Source organism: Cervus canadensis, chromosome 1, assembly GCF_019320065.1.
Source record: "Cervus canadensis isolate Bull #8, Minnesota chromosome 1, ASM1932006v1, whole genome shotgun sequence".
NCBI classification, from domain to species: domain Eukaryota; kingdom Metazoa; phylum Chordata; class Mammalia; order Artiodactyla; family Cervidae; genus Cervus; species Cervus canadensis.
In genome coordinates, this window is record NC_057386.1 from 49,159,510 (window position 1) to 49,175,930 (window position 16,421).

At 39.1% G+C, this 16,421-nt stretch overlaps 1 protein-coding gene across 1 annotated transcript; it reads left to right on the plus strand.

The window, feature by feature from the left end:
* Nucleotides 1–1,343: 1,343 nt before the first annotated feature.
* Nucleotides 1,344–2,242, plus strand: LOC122450190 (SAP domain-containing ribonucleoprotein). The gene has a single exon (XM_043482410.1). The coding sequence runs from the start codon at nt 1,360–1,362 to the stop codon at nt 1,990–1,992; it is 633 nt and encodes a 210-aa protein (XP_043338345.1). The 5' UTR covers nt 1,344–1,359; the 3' UTR covers nt 1,993–2,242.
* Nucleotides 2,243–16,421: the final 14,179 nt, after the last annotated feature.

Sequence of the window (16,421 nt, forward strand, 5' to 3'; positions counted from 1 at the left end):
GTGACTATGACAGGGCAAGCCAGGATAGATGTTTTTGTGGTAGAATTGCCTCAAGTCCCGAAGTTTCTACACGAACCTTGAAAAGGACATTACTCTGAGATAAGTATTTAAGATGAGTTAGAAAACAGAATTCTATTCAAGCCTACTAAGAAAATCAGTTGCGATTCATGGGGTTGCAGAGTTAGACACAACTGAGCGACTAAACTGAACTGAACTGAAGAAAATCAGCAAAGGATCACTAGTGACAAAGTAAATAAAGGCTAAAGATTAGTAAGAAACGTAGTACAATGTACTCAGGTGCTTATGGGTTTGTTTAACCCACTATTTCTAATTATATAACTGATATTGAAATAGATTTTCTATGTATAAAAGCAAACATTAGTATTATGGCTGGAACGTGGAAGAAGACGTGGAAGCAACCTAACTGTCCATCGACAGAGGAAAGGATAAAGAAGAAATAGTACATATATACAATGGATTATTTTCAGCCGTAAAAAAAAAGAAGGAAATAATGCCATTTGCAGCAACATGGCTGGCCCTAGAGATTGTCATACTGAATGAAGTAAGTCAGACAAAGAAGGAGAAATATATAACATTCCTTATAAGCAGAATCTAAAAAGAAATGATACAAATGAACTTGTTTACAAGACAGAAACAGATTCACAGACTCGGAGAACAAACTTATGGTTGCTGGGGGAAAGGATGGGAGGAAGGGATGGGGGTTTGGGATGCATATTGCTATACATTGTTATATTTAAAGTACACATTGCTATATTTAAAATGAATAATCAACAAGGACCTACTGTATAGCATGCGGAACTCTGCTCACTGTTATGCGGCAGCCTGGATGGGGGAGAATGTATACAGAAATATGTATGGCTGAGTCCCTTTGCTGTCCATCTGAAACTATCACAACATTGTTAATTGGCTATACTCTAATACAAAATAAAAAAGATTTTTTTAAAACAATAGAATTATGGCTAAAGTCTCCTTTAGCCACTCCTTCCCCAATTCTATTAGCTTTCCTAGGGAGCGGTCATTCCTTTGTGTTTGGGATATGACTGTTTTTCTGACCAGTACAACCCCTTCATCCTGGGGCACAGGCAGATGATGAAACAGATGGTAGAGGACAATCAGTATTCCCTCTGTTCTTAGACATTCGAAGGTTCAAAAGAGTGTCACTGACAGCTTCCAGTTCAATCAAATCATGATGCAATAAGAAAAGAATCTATTATTTTGACACATAAGCTTTCATTTTAAAGTTTACACTATCATTGCCAATTTTTTTTTTTAGTCTGTACAGAAATTTTAAAATTTATTTGAGCCTTTTCAAAAACAATAGAGAAGAGGGGTAACAAGATGGCGACTGAGACGGTGGAGCTTCATAAGCTGAAGCTTGCTGAACTAAAGCAGGAGTGTCTCGCTCGTGGTTTGGAGACCAAGGGAATAAAACAAGATCTCATCAACAGGCTCCAGGCATATCTTGAAGAGCATGCTGAAGAGGAGGCAAATGAAGAAGATGTACTGGGGGATGAAACAGAGGAAGAAGAACCAAAGCCCTTAGAACTGCCTGTCAAAGAGGAAGAACCTCCTGAAAAAACTGTGGATGTGGCAGCAGAGAAAAAAGTGGTAAAAATTACATCTGAAATACCACAGACTGAGAGGATGCAGAAGAGAGCTGAACGATTCAATGTACCTGTGAGTTTGGAGAGTAAGAAAGCTGCCCGGGCAGCTAGATTTGGGATTTCTCCAGTTCCATCAAAAGGTCTGTCGTCTGACACCAAGCCTATGGTTAACCTGGATAAGCTAAAAGAAAGAGCTCAAAGGTTTGGTTTGAATGTCTCTTCAATCTCCAGAAAGTCGGAGGATGACGAAAAGCTGAAAAAGAGGAAGGAGCGATTTGGGATTGTCACAAGTTCAGTTGGAACAGGAACCACAGAGGATACAGAGGCAAAGAAGAGGAAAAGAGCAGAGCGCTTTGGAATTGCCTGATGAAAAGCTTGTGATGCTTCCTCTTCTCCAGTGTTGCCACCTCGTTGACTCTCCCTGGTCCCCTGTATACCTAAGTGCACAGTCACGTGCCTAGGTCCTGCCTTGCAGTGAGGGAGCATGTACCCCAGGTACATCTGTGAACTCCAGCAGCAGTTTGACTTATTGCAGTTCCAACTTTAAGGTTTTTGTTGTTGTGTTGTTGTTTTTTAATTATTATTTTGCTTGTTAATAAAAAAAATAGAAAAAAAAAAAAAAACAATAGAGAAAAGACACATCAAGCCCAACTAATCTGCCACTATTAACTTGGAAGGTTTTCATTCCACTTCCTGTGTGATCAGTCGTCTCCTCTCATTTCTGGAATACTGCAATAATTTCAAAGCAGTCTCCATATATCCCTATTCCCTCCTCACCTCATATTTTCTCTCTCAACTCCTTCCTTACAATTCATCCAAACATCATTATAAAATTTCATTGTCATTTTGTGAATCTTTACAGGCTTCCCACTGCCCTGCAGAATAAAGTCCCAATTCCCTTCAGGTTGGCATTCCACCATCAGATCTCAGCATGGGACCTTAGTTATCCACACTTACACCACTCACTACTCAAACTCTATTACAATCACTGTCCCTGAATATTCAATGGACTATGACTATCTCATGGAGAAGGAAATGGCAACTCACTCCAGTATTCTTGCCTGGGAAACGCAGTGGACAGAGGAGCCTGGTGGGCTACAGTCCATGGGACTGCAAAAGAGTCAGACACGAATTAGTGACTAAACAACAAGCTACCAAGAGAAGATCTAAGGGATCCAGCTGTCTCATGTACTTTAGGGTGATGAAGAGGGGAGAGACAGCTCCCCTGGTAGTTCAGTGGTAAAGAATCTGCCTCATTGCAGAGGATTTGGGTTTGATCCCTCGGTCAGGAAGATCTCCTGGAGGAGGGCATGACAACCCACTCCAGTATTCTTGCCTGGAGAATCTCATGGGCAGTGGAGCCTGGTGGGCTACAGTCCATAGATGTGACAAAGAGTCAGACATGACTGAAGCGACTTAGTAGGCACACGTGACTATCTCAACATTACCCCGGCTCTTATCCTATCTGAATTCATTCCCCTTCATTTACCTGAATTCAGTCTGTACTGGAGTTACAATTTCTTTCCTTTTCTTTTTTTTGCTGTACTGCACATCTTGTTGGATCTTAATTCCCTGAACAGGGATTCGACCCAGGCCTACTGCATTGCAAGTGTAGAGTCTTAACAACTGGGCCACCAGGAAAGTCCCTTGGAGTTACAATTTGATAATACACTTCAATAACCATAGAAATGTTCAAATCTTTGGATTTGGTAATCCCACACCTAAGAAATTATTTTAATAAACAGAAGTAGAGGAAGGGTTAAATCAATTATGATACATATACTTAATAAACTATACATAGTTAAAATCATAATTAGAAGCAGTATATAGCTTATGAAAATGCTGATGATAAATAGAAAAAATAAAGTATAAAATTGTGATTAAATCTGGAAACCTGGAAAGGGAACCAGAGAAAGAGAATTTGTGAGGTGGTGGGATGGCCATAGGGTAGATGATTCTTTTTCTTTTATTTGAATTCCCTCACAGACATTTTAATGCTGTTCTTATATCTAATTGTCTTAAGGAATGATCTAGAGTCCAGATTCAGGATCAGACCCATGAGTTTGAATCTTTCCCTTCTTAATAGTCTCTAAAATGATAGTAAAGGAATTTTTTTTTTTTTTAAAAAAAGGGTATTAAAGGACTTCCCTGGCAGTCTAGTGGTTCAGACTCTGTGCTTCCAATGCAGGAGTGTGGGTCTGAATGCTGGTTGGGGAACTAAGGTCCCATGCTACACCATATGAGCAAAGGAGAAAAAGGTATTAAAAGTACAACAATAAAGACAGTGAAGGCTAGAGCAGCTCTGTAATTTGGGATTAAGTTCATTTTGAATAACAGAAAAATCTAAAATAATAGTGTCTTAAATAAGATAGTTTATTTCTCTATTATGTTCCAGAAGGCCAGAAGTGGTCAGCCTAGTGTTAGGGACCTCAGACTCCTCATTTTTTGCTCATCCTTGTTTCTATTCCCAAGATCACCTTATGGTCCAAAATGACTGCTTGAATTACAGCCAGCAAATATTTAACAACACTGCCAACAGGAAGATGGAAAGGATGAAGAAGGATGTGCCTTCCTTTTGAGGATGTTTCTTAGTGAAAGAACACTTTCATTTATATCCTTTTGGCCAAAATTTATTCATAGCGCTGTAGCGAGCTGTGGAAAGAATGACAGATATAAACTTTATTCTGGGTGGCCACATATCCACTTAAAAATTGGGAATTCTATTACTAAGGAAGTGGATGCTGGGGGACAGCTACTATTCTACTATGAATTAGGAGTCATTATCAAACAAGAAATTTCCTTATATTTCTGCAAGACAAAAAGCAACTGGAGAAATGTTACTGATTGATGAAGCAAAGCAAAGGAGGATGTAGCAAGAATATGCACTAGGGGATACTGATGAGGAAGAAGTCAGTATGTCCTGAAGAGGTCTGAGATTCAGAAATAACTGGACCATTGCTGAGAAAAAGAAAATACAGGTAGTTATAAATAAGCTAAATCCTTTTCTTTCATACTGGGGAGCCAGAATACATTGTCAAAAGTTAGCAAGTTATTGTTTCAATTAGAAATAGTTTTAGGTGCAAGTAATGAAGCTGTCTAATATTAGTCTAAGGTCTTGCTATTCAAAAAGTGATCGAGAGATCAAGATGGTGCAGTAAGAGGATGTGAAGCTCACCTCTCCACACAAATGCATAAAAAATACATCTACATGTGGAACAGTTATCACTGATGACTAACTGGAAACTGGCAGGAGTTCTCCCATATAACCAAGACTGTAAGAAGGATACACATGTAGTCAGGTAGGAATGGACGAACTGTGATCAAGTCTGGATCTGTGCCCCTAGGAGGGGACTCACAGGAGAAAGGAGATTGGATGGGCTGACACCTGCCCAGGTGAGTCAAGCCACAGACTGGGAATCCCAGTCTGGAGGTCCTACTTGAAGGAAACAAGTCCCTTTGGCTTGTTGGAGGACCACTGGATGGAGAGAAATTCTGGAGAAGCCTGGACTCTGCTCATGAGGAGCACACATGCATTGGCCAGCCCCAAAGGCAGGGGAGCAAGAGGTCTGCCCTAGTGGCTGCGGCGTTTTCCATGACCACCTCCCCAGGTGCCCCAGCATGTGCCAGCAAACACTCTGGCTCCATTCCCTCCATGCCACGGTGAGGCACTTACCCTGGGGTTCCCATACTCAGGGAAAAGATCTGACTAAGGGCTCTGTCTACTAAGGGCTCTGCCTGACTGAGGTCCAGGCAGCACACTGGACCTCTGTATGGGTATGGGCCCCCCTTGCCTCGGTACTCCCCTCCTCTGGGGCAAAGGTCCTGATACAGGGAGAGGGGAAAAGCCCACACTTAAAGGGAACAGCGCTAGCTCAAGTCCAACCCTCAGGGCTTCTGCTCCAACAATCTGGGCTCAGATCCTTCCCTGAGAGGGCAGTGATGACCAGTGAGCAGAGAGGAAGTCCAGCCTTACGCCCAGTGCCAACTCAAGCAGAAGGAAGTGGTGTGATATATCCCTACTGAAAGGGAAGGTCTTGCAACCTAGGACACTCTCCCAGCAAGATTACCATTTGGACTAGATGGAGAAATAAAGAACTCAGATAAGCAAAAATTAAAAGAACTCATCAATATCAAGCCTACTCTAAAAGAAATGTTGAAGGGTCTTCTCTAAATGGAAAAGAAGTAAGAATCTATAAAAAAGAAAATTCCACTAGGAAAGGCAAATACATAGTAAGGACTGAAGACAATTTAAATAAGCCAGTATGTGGATTAAAAGTTTAAAAGCAACTTTAACTACAATAAACAGTTAAGGGATACATATGAAGATGTAAAACATGATATCAAAAACACAAAATGTAGGTTTTTTAGAATGTGTTTGATCTTAAATGACTACCAGTTTAAAACAAGTATATATAATAATGGGTCAACCTATATGAACCTCATGGTAACCATGAAACAAAAACCTACAATAGATATAGAAAAACAAAACAAAACAAAATACTACTAAAGAAAATCATCAAACCACAAGAGAACAAAAGAAATAAACAGACAAGAACTACAAAAACAAGCAGAAAACAAGTAATAAAATGGCAATAATTACATACCTATAAGCAATTATTTTAAATGTCAATGAACTAAATGCTCTGATCAAAAGACACAGAGTGGCTGGTTGGATTAAAAAAAAAAAAAAAACCTTCAGGTCAGACAAAATGGACTTTAAAACAGAGGCTATAGCAAAAGACAAAGAAGAGAATTATATAATAATAAAAGAATCAATAAAAATTGAGGATATTACATTCATTAATATATATGTACTTAATATAGGAACAACTAAATATATAAAGCATATACTAAGAGATAAAGGGAGAAATTGAAAATAATACAATAATAGGAGACATTTATACCCCATTGACATTAATGGACAAATCATCCAGACAGAAAATTAATAAGGCAACAGAGATCTTAAACAACACAACAGACCACAATTTATATGTACAGGACAGTACATCCAAAAAAACCCCAGAAGATACATTTTTTTCAAGCCCACCTGGAATGTTCTGCAGGGTAGATCACATATTAGGTCACAAAACAAGTCTCAACAAATTTAAGAGGATAGAAATTATAAAAAGCATCTTTTCCAACCACAATAGTATGAAACTAGAAGTCAACTATAATAAGAAAAATGGAAATAGAATAAACATATAGAAACTAAACAATATGCTACTAAAAAACCAATGAGTCAGTGATGATATCAAAGGGAAAATCAGAAAATACCTTGAGATAGATAAAATATGTAAATACAACTTTCCAAAATTTGTGGGATACAGCAAAAGCAGCTCTAATAGAGAAAATATTTGCAAATGACATGGCCAACAAATTTTGGCCATGTCATTTTGATTGATATCCAAAAATACATAAACAGCTCATACAACTTGATATCAAAGAAACAAACAATCCAATTTTTTGGAATTTAGTCCATGGGATTCTCCAGGCAAGATCACTGGAGTGGGTTGCCATGTCCTCCTCCAGGGGATCTTCCCGACCCAGGGACTGAACCTGAATCTCTTGTGTCTCCTGCATTGGCAGGTGGGTTCTTTACCACTAGTGCCACCTGGAAAGCTTGTATATACCCTGAGAAAACCACAATTCTAAAAGACATATGTACCCCAATGTTCACTGCTGCTGCTGCTAAGTCGCTTCAATCGTGTCTGACTCTGTGCGACCCCAGCCCTATTTAAAATAGCCAGGACATGGAAGCAACCTAGATGTCCATCGACAGATGAATGGGTGAAGTTGTGGTACATGTGTACAATAGAATATTACTTAGCCAAAAACACAAATGAATCTGAGTTAGTTTAAGTGAGGTGGATGAACCTAGAGCCTCTTATACAGAGTGAAGTAAGTCAGAAAGAGAAGAACAAGTATTGTGTAATAATGCATATGGAATCTAGGGGGCTTCCCTGTGGCTTAGTGGTAAAGAATCCACCTGCAATGCAGGAGCCACAGGAGACATGGGTTCCAATCCCTGAATCAGGAAGAGCCTCTGTAGAAGGCCATGGCAACCCACTCCAGTATTCTTTTTTTTTTGTTTGCCTTTTCAAGTTTTTATTTTTATACATTTTTATATTAGAAAGAAAAGCATAATTACCACAAATTATAAATAACTGAAGCAGGACTAGAATAATGAATGAATCACTTCAGCCTGGAAAGCAGATACTGTCAATAATATTAATATTATAATACAATCTCATTCAAGTATTTTACATTTTTTCCCCTTGTAAATGTGATATCCTAGCACATGGTAAAGATAATATACTGCAAGCACAAGGTGGAACCTTCTCCACAAAGCCAGATGACAGGTTATCCTCTCCAGTCATAGGTGGGCTGTATGTTCTGATCTTCCTTCTGCCATCCATACGGTTGAAGAGAGGGTGGGGCTGGGGCAAATCCAGGGATCCTCGCACAAGGGAGATACTTTGGGGTCCCACTCAGGAGGCTGCCATGTGATCCAGACCACTCTACCCAGGCTTTTGGCAAAAAACCAGCCCACCCTCCCAAACTAGTTGCCTACCTTGCCCCTCCTATGACTGCCAGGGTTTTCAGAGCAGCTTTCAATTTAAAATAAATAAAATTAAAAAAAAAAAAATGAAGGGGAGGGCAGGGGAATGCTAGCCGCTAACAGAGAGGAGTAGGCTACTTCTGGAAGCTCAGAGGATTCAGGAGAATTTTTAATGCTTTGACCCAGAGGATCTTGAATTCATATATAGACTCATTGATATAAACTCTCATCCTACATCTCAGGGTACTACTTCTTCCCAGTCAGGTTCCTGACCTTGGTATAATAGAACTGACATGACAGAAAACCCAATTTTCTTTGGATTCTGCTACTTTTAAGTCCTGGTTCTGTTCCTCAGTCTTTTCTGGCCTCCAAATGATTAGTGCCTCTTTATATGCTGGCAAGGAGGGTCTCTGGTTTCACACTTCAACGTATATAGGTCGTTAATGACCCTCAGCCTTTCATCGTCTTTCTATAATGCATTAATAGACTGGAGAAATAGTTATCCAATTCCAAAGTCAATTACATCCCTTGGAACTCTCAAAGAACCCTCCAGAGCATCCCCTTCCACTGGTCTTCTATCCCAGTTTCCCACAGGCAGAGTTTTCACGATTATACCACAACCACTTGGCAAGGGTCAATATCTACACCTGTGATCAGGTCTTCATTGTAAGCCAGTTGTTGGGTGAAACAGCTCCAAAATCCCATTCCAGTCTGCTTTTCCAAGTATCTCCAGAAACAAACTGTTACTTGATTAACTGTCATTTTGTCAATTAGGATCCCTGGGAAACAGACTCTGAGACTCTGAGATTTACATGCAGGAAGTTTATTTGGTAGGGCTACAGGGATCGTGTTGCCAGATAAAATACAGGGTGCCCAGTTAAGTTTGAATTTCAGATAAACAATAAACAATGCAATACTGGGGACGTGCTTATTTTAAATATTGGGCTTCCCTGGTGGCTCAGACGGTAAAGAATCCACATGCAGTGCAGAAGACTTGGGTTCAATCCCTGGGTTGGGAAGAAGGGAATGGCAACCCACTCCAGTACTCTTGCCTGGAGAATTCCATGGACAGAGGAGCCTGGCGGGCTACAGTTCATGGGGTCACAGGGTTGGACACGACTGAGCAACTTTCACTTTTACTTCACTATATTAAATATTATTTTTGTTTATCTGAAATTTAAATATACCTGGGTGTTCTGCATTTATATTTGCTAAACCTGGCAACTCTATGTAGGGAACAACACCTATGAGAGGTGAGGAAAGCAGGCTTGTGAAGTGGGAGAAGTTGAACTATGAAGCAAGAGAGGCTTCAGCTGACTCTACAGGGATGTCTAGAGATCAGAGATTGCCGTGAGGGCTCTCTGCCTTGAGGAAAAGGGATAGGACTTTTATTTCTGCATGTCAACCAGCCACTGGATGCAGGCTACCCCTTGGAAGGGGGCATGACTTTGCATGAGGTGGCTCGCTTTGACTGAAGGCAATTCCCAGAGAGGTTCCTGGGAGTGTCAGTCTTGAAGAGGCGATCTGAATGTAACCATTGCATCAGTATGTCTATTAACCAGAATCTGTATTTAATAAGATCTCCATGTGATAATTATGCATATTAAAGTTCAAGAAGCACTGGAACTTCCCTGGTGACCCAGTGGTTGAGACTCCCTGCTTCCAATGCAGGGAGCGCAGGTTCACTGGATCTCTGGTTGGGGAACTAAGATCCCACATGCCCCAGGGCACAGCCAAAAGATAAAGTTCAAGAAGCATTGCTTTAAGTTCTCAAACTTCTGTGTGTATTAAGTTCACCTAGAAGGCTTGTTAAACCACAGCTTGCTGGGCACCGTTCCTGCAATTTCTGACTCTGTATGTCTGTGTGAAGAGAAAGTGTTAGTCACTCAGTTGCGTCTGACTCTTGGCAACCCCACGGACTGTATCCCGCCAGGCTCCTCTGTCCATGAGATTTCCCAGACGAGAATACTGGAGTGGGTTGCCATTTGCTTGTCCAGGGGACCTTTCTGACCCAGAAATCAAACCCAAGTCTCCTGCATTGCAGGAAGATTCTTTGCCATCTGAGCCACGAGGGAAGTCACTCGCTTAGATAGGCACAGGTGATAGATCAGGTGTGCGGCCTAAGCAGATATATGGACATTCAGGATACCAAAATGCCTGTCATTCCTTCTTGCAGGTATCCCTCAAAACAGTTTACAAGAGATCCTCTAAGCATTTCCCATTTTACCTGGCTTGCTATGAGGAGGGGAGGAAGTCACATCGCCATGAACAGAGCACACACAATCAGGTCCATGCCTCTCTTTTCCTATGTTGCTCAAGAGACCACAGGTGTGCTTTCTTGAGTGAGCAACAAAGGAGTTCGAACAAGTAAGAGTTCAAGAACACACTTCAGAATTTATGTAACCTAGGTATGCACTTACATGAAAACCATTCTTGGTTATATTGTAACAGGAGAAAAAAAGAACTGAAAACCACTGTTGCAGAGACAGAATACATAAATAGACCAGATAAGATTGAGGATCATTAAGTATCCTCTTAACTTTCGGGAAAAATCATGACTCTCACAAAATAACCACATGCTAGACAAGATGTTTATTTAAACATTTGTTTGAATACATATGAGGCAGAGTGAATAAAATTACAGAATTATCCTGCTTATAAATTCATTGTTCTATTATTATTAAGACTGCATTGTCAACTTTAAAAAATAATTTTTACATTTAAAAAAATAAGTACCCTCTTAATTAAGCCTTTTGGGAACAAACAGATATTCAAATATAGTTAATCAGAACAGTGGACATTTGTAATTTGCTTCTCCAGCATAACAATAATTCCTTTTCCAGGTCACAGCCAGGGTCCTGCATAGAGCTGCATAGGCCATGCATCACAGGACTCCACGGTGGTGCCAGTCACACTGCAGCCTGTGTGAGGGGCCCACAGCCTGCACGGCACTCGCAGCAGACCTGGCCGCGGCCTCAGCGTCCTCTGTGACTCACTGCTCACCCTGTCACAGTCAACGTGATCCGACAGCACACCACCCGACAGCTACAGCACACGACCAGGCCTAGCAGTCCCATTCGCCTGGCCCCTGGGTCAGTGGTAGGCACACGAACTAAACCTAAACTAGTCCAATCAGGGTGGATCTCAGAAATTTTTAATGGGAATGTACTTCGTTATAACAATTTCCAAATGAAAACCCTGTCTTTTATTTCCACACTAATAATATTTCATGAAGACAGCAACTATCAATTAAATGTGTCAAAATGAAGGACTTCCTGTTTTCCTAAGCAATGATGATGGTGTATCTTCATTAACACTGTGACTCTCTTGTTTGGTCTCTCTTGCGCCCAGTTGACACCACTGAAATTGGATTTCAAAGGTTTTTTTAGAAAAAAAGGTTTAATCTGACAAAATGGGACTAAACTGGCATTGCCATAATCCCTAAGGAACCAGTCAAGGCTAGAACAAATGGACCAAAATGTATTGAAGGTAGTGAGTTTCCAACACTGCAGGTGATCAAATCCAGGCTGAGTGTTTAAAGCACGTAGTAGAGTGGATTCAAACATCCACTGGGGGCCAAGGTGATGTCTTCAATGTGGTCTTTTAAATAGTAAGGGTATTCAAACATATGCACACAAACAGAAACATGATATTCTAAGAATTAAATAGACTCTAACTGTCTGCCTCCAAAAATTTTTGGAAGCAGAAGAGTGTGAAGATGCTTTCCTTTGCGGGGTATCATTCAATAGAATGGTGAAGCCAGTATGTCAAGATTATGAACCAGATTCCTGGGTGGTTTTCTTCACAATTTTGTTGAGACAGTCTACTTCTTTGTGCATTATGTTATTTTTATGTTACTAATTTTAAATTTTATGAAGCTTCCTCCCATATATTTCCCCTATGTAGCCATCTAAAAAAAACATACACAACACAGTGACCAATTTTTCGTCATTTATGTCTTTTGCTTCACCAATTTATTTACAGATTTATGGTTCATTGACTTTCATAGTTTGAAAATAAATGTTAAATCAATACTTTGTATAAATTTATTATAGTTTTACTCTAAATTATTTTGCAATAGATTGTTTGACCAATGTGGCTTAAAATTCGGTTGTTTATAAGTGAAAACATTAAGCAAGTTGAAGGCATAAAATCAGCTAGCACTCTAATATAGCAGCTTGTGAGTGAGAAACTATATAGCATTTTTATGTAGCATATGGGAAAACTGTGCAGCATGGGGTTTTTGAGTATTAATTCTACAGTTGTACTAAATCTAACATGACAGTCTCTATCTACAATCCAGCCAGATTTAAAGTGCTAAGTTTTCATTGATGCTCTGAATGCTGAATTATCTAAGTGGTGCTGTTCAAGAAAGTCCATCTTCATAAAGCAAGTTTAGACTCCTTAGCATCCTCACATGGAAATCATCTTAAGTACTAGGTATTCCAAAATGTAGTTTTCTTTCAAATTCAGGAGTCCTTCCAAAATTACTCTACTATTTTGAGCAATCATCTTTTAAGTACAAGAAAATATCTATCAGTGTAAAAAAGAAAAAAATTTAAAATTTTGATCATCCCATTTTTCAGGGCTTAACTTTTCTTTACCTGACTCTCTGCTTTTTTGACAAATCATAAACTAGAAACTGCACAGTTGAGGGACAAAAGGAAGAACAAGTACATGAGAGCTACAGTACTTCTTAAAGGCATATATAAGTACAACTGAATGAATTTTCACAAAACAAACACATCCATATATACTCTACCAGATCAAGAAATAGAATGCTACGAACTCCCCAGAAGCACCATTCAGTCTCACTTCTACTCACCAGCCACCACACACCCCAAGGTAACTACTATCCTGACAGTTGACTGATAGTTTTTCCTGCATCTATACTTGATATAAATGAGATAATACGTTCATACTTCTGTGAATGGCTTCTTCCACCCGGTTTAGATTTGTGAAATGTAGTCATGCTGTCATAAATAACTTGCTCCTTCTCACTGTTACAAACTGTTTCATTTTTTAAACATACCACAATTTATTTTTCCATTATACTGTCAGAGGGCATTTGGTTAGGTTCTAGATTTGAGCTATTACAAATAATGCTGCTATGAATATTCTGGAGCATATCTTTTAGTGAATATAAGTACACATTTTTGCTGAGTATATATCAAGGTACTATTTTAATTCTAAACAGGTATGGTTAATACATCTACTCCTTATGTAATATGTCCTCAGAATCAAGGACAATGACACCTTTTTTCTAGTCATGATGTTTGGAAGGTAGCCTAAAGCTTTTCAGATGCAAGAAACTACATTTCGAAACATTCTAGTAAGACATTGGCAGCATATTTAGATTTTTATAGATTTCAGACTTTAACTTAGAAGTACATGAAGTTAACTTGATTTTTATATCACTACATTTAATTCCTATTTTAAACTCCCATTCTGCCTAATGGGCAGGAACTTAAACCTCAGTGAATGCAGAATGTCCCTCTCCTTCCTTTTCTGGAATTCCTAAATTCCAGAGATGGACATGATGTTGGGGCTTCTAGTTGTCATCTATTCAAGCTGACGTGTTCATTCCTACCTGGGCCCTGCTAGGTATTGAGATGCCTTCCTGCTTCGGACTTCTTTGGGTCTGCTGGCTCTTTTTGCTGACATTAGGCTGTCTCTCAGGCCTATGCCTGATAATCATGTTCACACTCATGAATAACTTTCCTTTGTTCCCATATCCTGTTGGACCCATAAATACTCCGTTAGTTTAGTCCAGGATGGACTAGGCAGCCTGGAGAGAAGGATGATTAGTAGGAACGCAGAGGATTTTAAGGGCAGTAAAACTACATTATACGATAACATATGGTGGGTATAGCAAGCTTCTCATGTGGCTCAGTGGTAAAGAATCCGCCTGCCAATCAGGAGACACAGGTTCAATCCTTCTATTAGGAAGATCCCCTGGAGGAGGAAGTGGCTACCCAGTATTCTTGCCTGGTGACAGAGGAGCCTGGTGGGCTACATACAGACTGTAGGGTTGCAAAAAGTCAGACATGACAGGGACGGAGCACACAAACAAGCATGGTGGACACATGTCATTACACATTTGTCCAAACCCACAGAATGTGCAATACCAAGAGTGCATCCTAATGCAAATTATGAAGCCTGGATGATAATGATGTGTCAGTATAGGTTCATCAGTTGTAACAAATGTACTACTCTGGTGGGTGATATTGATAATGGGGATGGCTATGCATATGCAGGGGAGTGAGTGCAGAGGAAATATCAATACCTTCCTCTCAATCTTGCTGTGACCCTAAAACTTCTCTGAAGTTAGTTTATTTTAAAAAGAAGAAAAAAATCATATATGAACAAGCAGTCATTGAAACTGTTTGAAAATATTTATGAACTAAAGTTGATAAAAATTGTTCAATAGGACTTTCTTGGTGGTACAGTGGTAAGAATCTGCCTGCCAATTCAGGGGACACGGGTTCAATTGCTGGTCTGGGAAGATCTCACATGCTGCAGAACAATTAAGCCCATGTGCCATAAATACTGAAGCCAACACTCTCTAGGGCCCGCAAGCCACAAGTACTGGGACCATGTGCTGCAACTACGGAAACTCATGTGCTGAAAGCCTGTGCTCTGCAATAAGAGAAACCACCACAACGAGAAGCCCACGCACTGCAGTGAGGAGTCTCCTCCGCTCACTGCAACTGGAGAAAGCCCAAGTGTAGCAAAGGAGACTCAGAGCAATCAAAAATAAACAAATAAATTATTTTTAAATTATTTAACAATATGTGGTTATGTGTGTGCATGCATACACACACACACACACACACACACACGCTCATCCTTTACACAGCTAACAATTCCAAGTGCTACAGTGGTTGAGCAAATATCTGTAATGAAAATTAAGTTTAGTCAATACCTTCAAAAATAAAGACAGTGGACAAGGATATATTTTACAACAAAGGGAATATATCCAATATTTTATAACTATACATGGAGTATAACCTTTACAATTATGCATAAGTATGCTGTATACTTGATACATATAATATTGTAAATCAACTATACCTCAATCAAAAAATAAAACATAAAGGCAGCTGGTTGTTTTAATATTATCAGTGGGAAAGCGTTGATATAAAAACCCTGGACAGAATTAAGTCATTTTTATTTCACTACTTTCACCTTTTGCCCTGAGATAAGGGAACAAACCCCACAGTTTTATATTTTGCTTCCTATTAACTAAGGGAATGCATGCTCATTACAGAACATTGACACTTAAAGAAACATGCAATAAAGAAAATGAAAATTCCCCCACAAAATTATCTCCCCAGAGATTATCACTACCAGTGATATGGTAAGATTTTTCCTGATATTTTTTCTATCCATATATGAAATCGATGTCTATCTAGGTTTAAAAAACACAACACCAACTCCAAAAGCCTAGGTGAGCAACAGAGAGCTTCAGTGCACCTTTGTGAAAAGAAATAACATGAAAATTATATCATTATAAAATTTCCAAAATGTTCACTTTACTTTTCCTCCACTTCACAAAACTGCTTTCTCTCTCTCACATGGTCTCTTCTTCCAAATTCACAGTCACCTTTTCATAAACCTCCTTGCTCCTCCACGTCTTTTATGCTTCCCTTTTCTTTTTTTTTTTTTTTTCCCTTTTCTTTTCTCAAGTAGTCTGCAGGCTTTTCTAGTTTTCAGTCAAACTGATCCCATTATTAGGTAATTAGTCAAGTAAATCAAGGACCTTTCTTTCTTAGAAAGATAAGGAGGGCAGGAGTAGCAATGGAAAGTAGTCATAATTTAACATTCTTTCCTTATCATATATGTGTGGCTTTATTATAGGAACAGTTGTTTTAGTTATATTAATAAAAATAAGATTATTATACATTCTGCTTTATAATTTCTTTTTTTCACTTAATATGTGTTAAACATCTGTTGATGTCAGTATAAATATATCTACATCATGTTTTATAGTCACTTAGCATTTCATTACATAAGTGTTTCATAATTTATAACATTTGGTTATTTCCAAATTTTTGCTGTTTTATGTAATGCTACAATGAATAGTCTTGAATGAGTAGAGTAGAAGCCATCTCATCTAACCCTATTGGGGACAGTGGTTGGTTAATCAATTCAAGGAAAATGTAAAAATTGATACAACATGTTTTAAATGCTTTATATTAACTTAAGACACATAGTAAATATGTTCTTCTCTAATA

Excerpts from the sequence above, each read along its gene's own strand:
- LOC122450190 (XM_043482410.1), top strand. The coding sequence starts at position 1,360 with ATGGCGACTGAGACGGTGGAGCTTCATAAGCTGAAGCTTGCTGAACTA.